Source organism: Topomyia yanbarensis, chromosome 1 (genome assembly GCF_030247195.1).
Source record: "Topomyia yanbarensis strain Yona2022 chromosome 1, ASM3024719v1, whole genome shotgun sequence".
Classification (NCBI taxonomy): Eukaryota; Metazoa; Arthropoda; class Insecta; order Diptera; family Culicidae; genus Topomyia; species Topomyia yanbarensis.
The window spans coordinates 208,421,546-208,434,924 of record NC_080670.1 but is presented as its reverse complement, the minus strand read 5'-3'; the positions used below and the strand labels follow the sequence as shown (position 1 = coordinate 208,434,924).

General features: G+C 41.0%; 2 protein-coding genes across 11 annotated transcripts in view; one reads left to right on the top strand and one right to left on the bottom strand.

Annotated features, from left to right (window-relative positions):
* LOC131690055 (protein gone early) overlaps window positions 1–13,379 on the top strand; it is a 173,000-nt gene that overhangs the window by 104,036 nt on the left and 55,585 nt on the right. The gene's annotated exons all lie outside the window — the stretch shown is intronic.
* Window positions 197–1,770, bottom strand: LOC131690097 (keratin, type I cytoskeletal 10-like). The gene is made up of 4 exons (XM_058975635.1): window positions 1,703–1,770; window positions 1,375–1,509; window positions 1,025–1,312; window positions 197–964 (listed from the first exon to the last, which is right to left on the bottom strand). The coding sequence occupies exons 1-4, from the start codon at window positions 1,715–1,717 to the stop codon at window positions 260–262; spliced, it is 1,143 nt and encodes a 380-aa protein (XP_058831618.1). The 5' UTR covers window positions 1,718–1,770; the 3' UTR covers window positions 197–259.

The window sequence follows — 13,379 nt, the reverse complement described above, 5'->3', positions numbered from 1 at the left end:
TGTTTCGTAAATTAAATGTTACATATCGATTGTACAAAGTTGGCTTCTGATGTGGGTCTTCTTCGCTTAGCTAATCCTGCATAAAAATAATTCTATTCTATCTCATTCTGTACCTTAACTTAAACGTGGCGTCAAAATCTAACATGTTGAATCGAGCATATCATAAATCGTTGCATTAATTCTTAATTATCACGTTTACGACGATCCATCCGGAAAACGAATTCGGCAGTTGATTATTCTGGTGCATCTTCAACACGTCCTAGAAATCACTGGCACTAGAAAATGAAGATGCCGCACTGTTGCTGTTCGAAATAAAAGTTGGGGAGGTACCGAAACTGGTTACGCCACCACCACCACGGCTAAACGAACTTGATCCACTTGACGATCCGGAGCCACCGCCGAATCCAGAACCGCTCGAACCACCGAAGTTGCTACTACCAAAATTACCACTGCTGCCACCAAACCTAGCACCGCTTGAGCCTGAACCACCGCTGAATCCAGAACTTCCTGCACTACCAAAACTGCTAGCACCACCACTGCTGCCACCAGCTCCTCCGAACCTAGCAACATTGCCAACACTTCCTCCGCCGAATCCACCGGAGCTTCCTCCGCCGAATCCGCCAGCACTTCCTCCACCAACTCCAGCACCACCATGACCGCCAGCACCCTTGCCCTTGTACTTGATGAAGTAGACCTCCGGCTTGGCACTGGCATAGGTATCGACAGCAGCATCGGCCTGAGATCCAGCAGCCGCTTCCGGATTTTTAACGAGCACATAGACAATGGTCTTCTCCTGGGTACGAGTACGGGCAGCGGCACGAGCAGCAGCCTCGGCTTGAGCGCTTGGTGCCTTGATGAACAGCACCTTGTAGTGCGTTTGGGGTTGAATCACGACTCGGGCTTCAGCGTCCGCAGCGGCTTCAGCCTCCGGAGCGACGTGGTAGTAGAAGTGTTTTTTGACGAGCTGGTTGTAAGAGAGTGTTAGGAAAAAGTTCTGCGGAATCTGACAGATCTGGTTAGTTACCTCAGGTTTCACTAAATAACGGACTTGAGCAGCAGCTGACGATGAGCTGCTGGCACCTCCTCCGAATCGAGAGCCTCCTCCGAAACCGGAGCCTCCTCCAAATCCGGAGCTGCTAGCACTAGATCCTGAGCTGCCACCGAACCCGGAACCTCCGCCAGCACTACGTCCGCTGAATCCAGCTCCTCCACCGAAACTAGAACCTCCACCGAAACCTACACTTCCACCATCGCTGCGACCACTGAATCCTGCGGAGCGACTGGATGATTCTGAAAAGCTACCAGCTCCACCCTAATTTTGAAAAAAAAGGTCGTTGAAGCTTTTCTCTTCTAAACAATGATCACATAGCCTACCGATCCAAATCCGGATGATCCTCCTGCGCCGCCACCGGTTACACCCTGGGAAAAGGATAGGGGGACCAGTTGAACTGTGTCATCTCCCGGGGAGAAAAACTGAGCGGATACTGCCGCAAGGCAGCAGGTTAATACCTTGAAAAAGAGATTACCCAATTAGTATTGAGATCGATCGTTTGGTACAGATCTTCAGGCCACGAAGCCGATTTTCTGATCAGCAGGATTTGCATATCCTCGCATTAATTTACTCTCGATTTTAGTATAATCTGCGCCGCTGACCTTTTGTCGTTAGACGAAATTATATCTATCCTTAGAAAAAAAAACTCACCACAAAAGCTCGCATCTCTAACTTGCACTACACTACTTGCTGCTAGAATTGAGGATCGATCCTCACTGGAGCACAGGGAATAGCCACATTCGCTTTTATACGAATGGTAAATCCTGAGCTTTCTCGATATCGAGTTCGTATAAAGTTTTCCTTCTTTTTCCCCGCCCGGTATCATCTTCGGCGCAGCGGAGTTGTTCTGCCTGTTACTGTTCCGCTCGAGATCTCCGACGACCAGAACTGGTTTAAGCCTGTCCGAAAAGCGGCAATAAAACACGGCCAGTGTGGGGGTGATTTTTTTTTTGTAGTTTGGGCGGTTAGATAAATTTTGAAAATTTGCGATTGTATCTATCAGATATGTAGATTATCAACACTTCTTCATGTTGATCCTTTCTTGGTCTATTAATTCATAGCGAAATCTGCAAACAAAAATCTGACCGAATAAAAGAGTATAGAGTCAACGAGCTAGTACTGCCATTTATCCAGAGACTTCAGCGATTTTTGGCATTTTTTTCTTGACCTAACTTGTGAATCGTCTTATTACTTGCATTTAAAACAATCACTCTTCATTTCGTAAACTCGACCAATAATTAAACTAGTCCAACTAACAACCCACACGAGTCGAAAAGGACAATTTGTGGAAGCGTTTTTTGGAAAAACAACAAAATAAAAAGCAAGCGAAACATCACCATCGCATTTTTGCATAAATTATCGAGCTGCAGGAAAATGCAACATGCTGCTGGTCTACTCTCGTGACATCAGTTCGTCTCCATCGATTGCTGTAGATGGTGAACGGGTTTCTAATGATATGATCATCAAATTTTTTTTCTAATTTGATGGCCTAATCGCGTGCAAGGTTCTTTGAGCATGTATTGAATGATATAGCTCTCAATAATAATCGCTGACTGCGAGTTATTCGTTGAGTTAGTCCGATGCATCATCATACCATGGTTTCTGGTAAGATTGCTATGCTTTGTAGTGCAATTTTGCAACATTTTTCTAAACCTGCAACAATTGGCATAGTTACAGTTTGTTTAGATGCATTACCAGTCATTAATTACTCGGCCTACAATCAAAATTCAAATTCGAAACGAGTGTCTAAATTGTCACCCTACCAAACCAGATCTGTTGAACAGAGATGGCAGACGTTGCTCTAAGCGACGGCTTCACATGCCTAGAGTGGTAATAAAAACATGGTGAAAAACGGGCTCATTACTCTATATAAAATTAAAGAACAGCTCATGTTGAAAAGAAGGAAAAATTGTAAATGGTTGGCATTATCTGATGTTGATTACAATTAGAGTGATTACATTTAATATGAGATTTTCATGAGGGTTTCATGAAGCCATTTTCCTAAACTCAAACTTTTTTCTATTTTTTCTTTGGTTCATCGAGTAACACCAAGTCTAAGCTTTCCAAATTTTATAAAATTTCCTGTGTCCTGTTTGTTCCGGTGTTCGTCGCGGTGCTCCTAGACGTGGAAATGGTTGGACGTCTACTTTTGGAACGCTCGTATGTGGGGCTCTGCGCGACCGATTTTTTTTTCGTGTGCAATGAATGCATGAATAAATTTTAACGTTACACAAAAGATCCCTTGTTTCCTTGCCTACAAAATCGCAAAGCAATATAACTTTCAGTTTGAGCACTTTACATCAGAGGCGTCTCTTCAGAATAACGGCACTTGACCAATGCACCGGGCTGACGCTAGTCCAAAAGTGACTTACGGGACATCGTAAGTTAGAAGTTGTTTAGTGTGTTCACAAGTAGTATTTCCAATTTTGGACTTGGCGTCAGCCCGGTGCTTTGGTCAAGTGCCGTGGTTCTGAAGAGACGAAGTCGAAACGCAAACACCTGGACTAATTATAGTTAGGTTTTGTGCCCTTCATGCATAAAGACGGTTTTAGACCAATTTTCCTCTTTAGAGAGTAATATTGCATTTTGCTTTAAGGTGGTTATTGCATTACGCTTCGATAGTGGTGCATCGAGGAGATCGAGAAGGCTTATGAGCATTTTTTATGTTTTGTGTTTTTCATACTCTGCACCAGTCCTAACTAACGATCCTTTATCGTGCGCAATGTCGTGGCCGACTGGCGGGTCGACGTGCATTGACTATTCACTAGAAGACGTTCCATGGCGACATGACCAGGAAATCTGGTGATATGGGTAAACGTACTCTTTTCTAGCATCTGAATCACTTATCAAAAATTAGATATAAGATTCACGGTCCGTGCGCGATCATTCTAGAATATGCAAAATGAGCACACGATTATAAAATCGAATTCATGCACGCAAAGTTTTATACAAGCGACAAACATGCAAACGCTCGAGAATTTCGCGATCATCCACGCATATCTGAGCCCGGGATTTTACAAATAGGATAACACCCAGGTGACCAAGTGAACGTAATTAATAAACTTATAAATTTACAAACGCGGTCTCAAAGGTGAAACTACAAACGCCGGTGTTCGCGCGATCATGAATCGGTTACGTTCGGAAGCCCCTATTTTTGGTTCTAGCAACATAGGTCCATGCCTTCAGTTGGACCAATAAAAAAATGACACTCATATATACTAGACACGTTTCATGGTGACTGAGCGGAAACTCTAGTGATATGGAAGAACTCACTTTCTTCTAGTATCTGAACCGTACACCGAAAATTAAATATTACACATTTGTACACTTCCAGTAATTTAAGAAATATTCCGTAGTCTGGCTCAAGTAGTCATCCTGTAGATTTCTTGAATCATAACTTATTTAGCACAGGTTTGGAATTATTCGACCTTGTTCTAGTGCAGATCCTGAATCAATTAGTTGTTAGTTATGCTTGGCGTTCGCTTCTGGGAAATATGCACACTTACTATGCTTTTATCTTCCATTATTATCGCTAGCTCGTAAATCCACAGAATCGAACGGCAAATAAATATCGTTACTAGCGTATTTTCGTTTACCTAGTACTGTGTTCTGAATCGAATGTACTAATGTCATTCTCAATCCCAAAGCAAAAACGAGTATACGGAGCAAACAATAAAATTGATTTTACTCGCATTCTGTGTCGTAGGCCGTTGTTTCATTTTCGTTTTTGCGAAGTTCTGGTTGTTTGGAAAGTAGCATCGCGCTGTCTCGTCATTTTTGCCTGATGACAGACATTTTTAGACTACGTACAAGTCCATGTATCGTTTTGCCAAACGTCTAGTTAGAAGCTTCCTGCGGTACAAGCCACTTATAATTCTAGACTAATTATAGCTTGTGGCACCTGCGTTACAAATACCACACGCTATAGCTTAATAACTTGTAGATTCTGTCAAAGATCCTGTCCTGTAGTTCTTGTCGGTTGAGTATGAGCTGTATTGTTACATCGCGTGTTCTTGTTTGTTTCTAGTTTTACGAGCTATTCTATATCCGTCCTCATCGGTGTTTGGTTATGTATTGGTGTTGCTGGTTGATCGTTTGGAGGCGCTAGGCGCAATCGTTGTTATTGCATAGAGTAATTTTCGACATACAAAATGCATCGGCTTTGGCAGTGTACGTGGCAGGTTGTTTGTTGTGGTGCACGGTATATTGCCCAGAAAAATATCGAATTTGTGAAAACTCAATCAATCCATCCCTGAATCAATTCCTAGTCCCACCAAGAGTGCTTGCTCCAAGTAAGAAACAACGTGTCTGAAGTTTGTATGGGATTTTTAGGCAATTTGCAGTGAGAAAACTCAATAACTTGCAATTTCACCGCTAGGTGGCATTGTATGCATTAGATTATGAAAGCGAAAATAAGAAAGATAATTTAATTGTCTACAATATTGTCAAAGAATACAAGTCAATCCGGTGTTGTTAGAAGATATTATTACACTTTTAACGCAGTGTTGTCTGAGCCAGTTTTCTATGGAGCCTAACAGCGCATGGTTATGTATGTATTAGTACTCGATTCGCACGAAACAATTCGCACATTTTTGTGAAATATTGGTTAGGTTTAGCTGAACAGTATCGGTAGAAGAATTATTGTATCGAAAATTCGAGTCATGTTTTTGGTTAGAAAATTTTAGTTCCACCTGTGGCCGCATAGAGGACGCCAACACTAACATTTTAAAAAGACAAAAAATGTATAGTGCGTCGAAATCGAGTATTGATAAACCACCCTTCCCCTTTTAGGCCCCAGGCAAAACTAACTCGTTGTTAGAAGTTCCATAACTCCTAATAAAGTTGGATTGATTTATAGTCTTCGACAAACTTGCTGGCAACAAAATTGTCTTCCTTATTTTGGCCTGCGATTAAAAAGCGAGCTAGAGGGTTTTCCTAATTATTCAATTAAGGTTTTACGGTGGCTTTATAACCACTCATAAAACTTAATTTGCTCTTGTAGCGTGCTATAAAACTTCGATTGTTACTTGGGTCCCACATGACTCGAGTCCTACGGACTTATAAGATCTTCTAATGTGGCTTGATTTGGTGCACCGGTCTTTGTTGTGGGAACGTACTTCGATTTCATCGTCTTCAATGTAAACAGAAATTTTTGTTTTAACGTTATCATATTCGACTTAGTGTTACATGTTGCTCTCCGTACTGAAGTTTTCTACTTTGACAAAAACTTCTCAACGTTACACGTATACGATTACGGACAAAATGTAGCTGAAAGTATCCTTAATAGTTAGCTCCATTTTCAGTTTTAGTAACTGTTCCACATCGTGGAATGCAGGTATAATAAGAGTAAATCAAAATTGTGTTTCCCCATAGTATCGACTCTGTTATTTTCTGTGGATCGCATTTGCCTGAACAGCCGGAAGTAACGAAATAATATTGTTTGTGCCGTGGATAAGGAACAAAGTGGTGAAATTGGATATCCTCCCGGAGGCAGGGTTACCGCACAGTACTGCCTCAAATAATGTTTTGCAGCATATGAATCATGCCTTAATTAATAGCAGTAGACGTAAACGAGTGAGTGTTTGCAAATGCCTTGTGGTTTTTATAAGTATTAAGGGGGTATAGGAGTGTTTTATCATGTTTTCTGACTCATTTGCACTGTTTTTCTCATATAAGGGAATGCAAAATGCAGACAACAGTACATGTACATCTTGAAGCAAATGTCATTTTCTTCCGTCATTCGTTGTACACGACACGCAATTCATTCGTGATGTATTATTCATCAAATGTCAGCGCACCATACTGGTGCTTGGCTAGATCCAAAGGTTGTCCTGCATCCACAATCATTATTTTTTGTGCGATTGTCTGTTTAATAACATTACAATTCAAAATGATCCATCCATCTTAAAACAACTCCCGTATGGTCTATCAACAGGCTCCCACTTCGGCCATTCATTATAATCTGATGTGCTGTCCTGATGTACAGCCACTGCAACCGTTCAGCTCCTAGCCTCGTTAAGCGGACTATTTACATTATATTATCGAATATTCTATAGATTCCGGCAATTCCTGTGAGCATATATCGCTCGTCCCAAGTACCACACAGCCCCTTAAATATGTCCAAGATCCGCACAAAGTTTCATATCCATCAATAATTTGAGGTCTGCGGTAAATACTGATAAATGTTAGTATTCAAATGAAAGGTAATAGTCTCTGCTACTAGCTTTGTTATTTTGAGAACAACACTTAGGGGAATTATGGTTAAAACCGACACCTTAAGCTTAACACTTTTTCTAAGTTGCCACAAAACCAATAAAATTATAATTTTTATGCAGAATTCTTCTTCAGAAAATTCTTAACAAGACTTAATTTTTTCAGCACTTCAAAAAATTAATTTCATTAAAAAATATTGGTTGTAAAACTTGGAAAACAAAGTGACTTTTTGTAAGCACTGCGGGTAAAACCGACACCCCATAGGGGTAAGATCGACACCCCCTTTAATTTATTTTCTCTCCACTTTATTAAAATCTTTATCTTTATTAAACATGAGATATATGCTTGATTAATAAAGTGTGAGTATGTATGATGCAAATATGTGCTTTTTATTGCTTCATCATGTAGTGAGGGGAAGAAAGTTCGAAAGCGTAGTACTATAAATAAGAGTATTTTATGCTATAGGATTATTTATTGATATGAGTATTTCCAAATAATCCTTGCGCACATCATTGCAACCTCCAGTGTCATTTTATTTCATAAGAGAAGATTTTCAAGCGTTCTACGTTCTGCTAATTGGATTCATTCACTTGTAAGTGACACACACACTTCTTAGTAAAACTATCTTTTTCAGATTTGATTTTTCAGACTCTGATCATCAACGATCTATTGGAGTATACATAATATCATTGTCTCATTGTGATAAAATTCGTCTATGACAAACCAAGAGAACACTATAAATTCGGTTTGATGACCTTTTTGCAGAAATAGCAAAAGCTTCGTTAGAATCAGATAAGCAAAAATTCCAATTTTTGATTTTTAAGGAGACTTCCAAGAAATAAACACAATAAAAGTATTTCTGTGTGTTTCTGCTAATACTATAGTGTTCTAATAGGCTAATTGAAGTGTCACAAAGATCCCCAGTATTTTGAAATGAATCGCAACTATACACAACCATCTTAACAGGGTGTCGGTTTTACCCTAACCATAGGGTGTCGGTTTTACCCCAACAGCGCACATTTTTTTATAAAAGCAATTAAAAATATTGAATTTTTCAAACTCGTCTTCAATGCACCTAGTTGATCATAGGACAGGCCGATAATAATAGGTACTGAAAAATGGGGTGATTTGAAAAGCTTTCGTTCGGTTAAAACCTTAAAATCTACCAACGAAATTTTACTTCCAGACGAGTATGAACGCTGCTGTCGAATGTTTTGTTAATTTTTATGACATTCGGCGCACTAACGTAAATCCAATTTTTCTTCAAATGCTCTAAATAAACGTACTAATAATATTGTATCATTATGAAATGAATAAAAATTTGATTTCTAGGAAAAGTTGTGGGGTGTCGGTTTTACCCACAGTGTCGGTTTTTCCCACAATTCCCCTACGTCAACTTAAAGTTATAGCTATTTAGAAACGTCGTTGTTTTTAAACAATACGGGCACTAAGGTTATAAACTTTCAGAGTAAGCAAGTAACTACTAATATAGTAGGGGAACCCGGGGCTATTAAGACAGTGGGGGTAATTCGGACCCCCTCGATTTCTCAGAAAATAGCAAGACTTTCTGACTATTTTACATATTCGTGGAACCGCTATTCAAAAACATTAATTTTGAGAGCTGAATTTGATTCTTTGTTCTTTGTAGAAAGGAGATACAACGTGTTCAATTTCTTTGCCATCCTTAACACAAAAATCCTTATAATGGTAAAACCGCAATTAAAGCAATAAATAAAAGTGATAAAAATAAATAGTAAGTGTTTTGGAAAGCTTGAAGCTTCTATTTAATGAAATGATTTTGGTTTGGGTGAAAACACTGATATTTTCGAGACGCTTCACCACTTTTGTGCGAAATGAGCGTACGTGACTACTCGGACCCCCTATTCCGTCAACCACCGTTCAGCGGCTTGCGGCTGCGCACATCATTGCACACGTCACAGCAAAGAAAATACATGGGCCGCCAATCGACAGCTGTGACTTACCAGATAAAGGTTTTGTAAAGCAATTTATTTATTTTTTACTTCTTAAGGAGTGTCTCTTATACATATCATATTATATTATATATCATTGGTAAACATAATTCCATTGTAGAAAAATGAAAGAAAAATGACGGTCTGAATTGCCCCGTAGGGAGGTCCGAATTACCCCCACATTGCAGAAGGATGAAAAAACGTAGAGGTTTGTAAATTGTCGCCTAGCGCTGCCATTGAGTAGTGAAAATGCACCTTTTATGGCACCAAAATGTAGCTGAGATTTCAAACTAACAATTAGGACCTTTGACCGGTAAATATTTTCACATCTATCCACCTAAAAGGGCGATTTGCTTAAGTAGGTCCGAATAGTCCCGGGTTCCCCTATCCCAAAAAACTGCAATAACTTAAATATTTGTTTTGAGATGAGAGGTTCGTAAAGGCGCTGCATTTTTTTAAATTGCGGCATGTAATATATTGAGTATTTCAATAGTATATATTAAATGAACAACCAAATTTGTAATACGATTAAAGTAAAGGAATTTTTTCGATTTATCACTCATGGCTGGACCGATTGCTTAAAAACATCCAAACCTACGCAATCGATTCTTAGCTTACAGGGCAACTATGCAATGCGTTGGTTACGGATGAGTTTGGTCCATCCTATCTCATCATTAGTCAATCTCGACCTTGACGCACTGTGCACACAGACAACGCTAGTAACCTACGGGGACCAAATTGTAAAGCAGCAATTAGAGCGGATTACCTATACCCTTATACGATATCAGAATTGGAACATATTCGATCGAATCGGTACGTTCCCCATGATGTTCAACAATTTGTATGACTTTGTGAACTAGGGGTGTGTCCCCGGTTGTGAGCCACCCGCGATTTTTCTTGCTAGCGCTGTGAAATTTTGCATCGAAACACAAACTTATTTTAAAGTGCATTTCGAACCGAAAATATCTATCCGTGTGTTTAAAAATCACCCGAAATCTGATTTTTTAAATTTTAGGGCTCGATTTTTCCCCTTTAAATCACAGGTCTACTAGTGTTTCGGATGCACCTCGTCAGTAACTAACACCAACATAATGCTAGTGTATGGGAAAAAATTGTTTTTCAATGGGTTAAAAGGGTTACTCTCGACGGAGGAACGTAGAACTATGATTTTCGATAGTGAAATTGTTCAAAGCGTTACATGTATTAAAAAGAGTAGTGTAGTTTCAAAGTATTTGCTTCCAAATCGGCAAAGTTTCTCCTTCAAAACCAAGAAAATGAAATTCGTTTGTATGTGCTCTCCTAATGAATAAAATATGAGAGTTAATAAGTTTGTTGATTTAGATCAAGAAAAACAACCATTTTAAATCTATTTTCTATTCTTCGATTTTACAACTCTTATACATAGAACAAAGTTGGCTTCTCACTTTTTATACTTATATGGCAGTCGTATTTGATTCATGATTTTCATCTCTCTCTCGTAGGTTTTCGCATTGAACGCGAAATTTCATCCTAAAGAAAAATAAACTTATTTTACATTTGACCGTTTTCTCTTCCACGAGTTCTCAAAGTGTCTCTCGGCGTCCGTCACATAGTTCCAGATCATCGCGCGCATGTCGTCTTCGATTCTTAGAAAATCGATCCCTGGGTGGAGCTTGCAAAACCGGACGAGGAAGCAGACGAAGAGGCACCAGACGCGGAGAGGAAAGTCGGTACAGCGTCGAAAGTAGCACCGGAACCGAACGAGGAATCTCCACCGAAAGCACCGGAGGCAGCCGAAGCGTCAGCAGATCCGAAAGAAGCATCACCGCCAAAATTGCCACCGAAATTACCCACATCAGTACTGCCGAAGGAACCACCGCTGCTCGCTCCTCCAAAAGCACCACTAGCAGCCGAGGCGTCAGCGGATCCGGCAGCACCTCCAAAGCTGCCACCGAAATTACCACCAGCACCAGCATCGGCACCAGCTCCTGCAAAACCACCTGCACCAGCGCTGCAAATCAAAAAAGGGACGATCACATAAAACGGTCGTTTTTTTATTCAGTTAAGAACTTACCTAGCACCGGCCTTGGCTGCTGCCTTGCCCTGATACTTGATGAAGTAGACTTCTGGTTTGGCACTATTGTACGTATCGACGGCAGCATCGGCAGCAGATTCAGATCCGGCTTCTGGCTTGCCAACCAGCACGTAAACGATGGTCTTCTCCTGGGTACGAGTACGGGCAGCAGCACGAGCAGCAGCACCAGCAGAAACACTTGGCGCCTTGATGAACAGTACCTTGTAGTGAGTCTGGGGTTGAATTTCGACACGGGCTTCGGCCTCGGCTTCAGCTTCTGCTTCAGGAGCGGTATGGTAATAGAAGTGCTTCTTCACAATCTCCGGTCGGGTCACGTACCGGATGTTAGCACTGGATTTAGCGCTTGCACTAGCAGAGGCTCCACCAAAGCTAGCACCACCTCCCGCGCCGGATTGAGCAGCACCACCTCCGAAGCCACCGCCAAATCGTGCGCCACTTCCGCCGAAAGACGAAGCACCGCTGCTGGCTTGAGAAGAGGAGGCTGCTCCACCACTAGCAGCAGCTGCACGACCAGCAGCCAAACCAGCTGCGAATCCAGCATCGTACTGACCACCACCAGCAGCAGCAGCACTACCACCCGAAACTGCACCGCTAAATCCCGAAGAAGAGCTTCCACTGGATGCTCCAGCACCGACGCTATTCACCACCTGATCGAATGCGGCCGGTGAGTAGTCAACCGAAACGGAACCCTGGCCCACGTCGTAACTCGAAACGCCACCACGTGCCGCAGCTGCCTGACGCAGCTTCAGACCGATGTCGGCGGATACGATCGCCAAACCGGCAATGAAAAACTGCAAAAAATAAGGAATTCCTATTAGCTAATCACTGAATTCCCACAAGCTGACACTTTTTCTTCCAGGAACTATGTTGAACTATCTTGAAAAACACCACTCAAGCACATTTGAATTTTTAATCCAACCGAACCAGCGTCCTGCCAACCAACACCTACCACAAACACGCGCATGATCCTTCCTCGCAGATATCCGTTGTCACTAGAACGAAGAATCGAACCGGAATGAAGATGAGATAATACTTTCGCTTTTTATATACCGCCCCAAAAAATGACACGATCCGCGAGGCGCGTTAGCTCGCCTGATTTTGGATATCTCACAGGGATGTGGTTAATTTTTTTTTATCTCGAGCCTGTTTCGCCCCACGATCGTTTTCAACACCTAACAAGTTTACCGGCTTCCACTGTCTCTCTCTCTCTCTCTCTCTCTCTCTCTCTCTCTCTCTCTCTCTCTCTCTCTCTCTCTCTCTCCCTCTCTATCGCTCTTCTCATCTCTCGGTCGGACAAGTTTGCAATGATGAGCTTCTGCTAAACTATGATGACTGGTTTGTGGCAGCCCGGCTTGTTCGGCGGTCCAGCCACCGATTTCCCACTGATTCTTAGCCGCGCGCACCCCTAATCGGATGAGACCAGATTTTGGCTTTTTTTTTTAATTTTATTGTAAAGGTCGTTTTCATATCGGTTGTTCGAAATCAAAAAAAAAACCGTTGAGTTAGAGTCTACCAGATTAGTATAATTTGGGTGGGTTCGAATTGAGTGGAGCGCATCGCCTTATTTCCGGAGATCGCGATCTGCTTCCGTCAAAGTTGTTTAAGATCGTGATTCAATTAGCAAATAGTAATAAACTCAGAATGTGTCGCACATTAGGTGTAATTTATTGCTGGTTTTTGAAAATGTCAATCCAGTGAATCTTGCGATTAGTGGCCAATCAAAATCAAAAAAATTCAAATTTCCGGCAGATTAGTTGAGGATTAGCTCATTTTCTAATTCTACATAAATATCAAATAGGATGACCCGTTCTGCATATATATTTTAGTTTTTTGACAGAAAAAGCTAAGGGAGTATATACTGTGAGAAAGTAGAAAACTACAAATTTTCCGGTAATTCATTTGGCATTAAATGTTATATATTAAAAATATGCTATTAAATTGGAATAAGCTTTATGAGTTTTCCAAAGGCAACATTTCCATAATGGCACATAAAATATCACACTTTTAATAATCATTATTTTTAATATTAATGGTATCTATTACGACAGAAGTTTCGGGATAGGAAAGATAC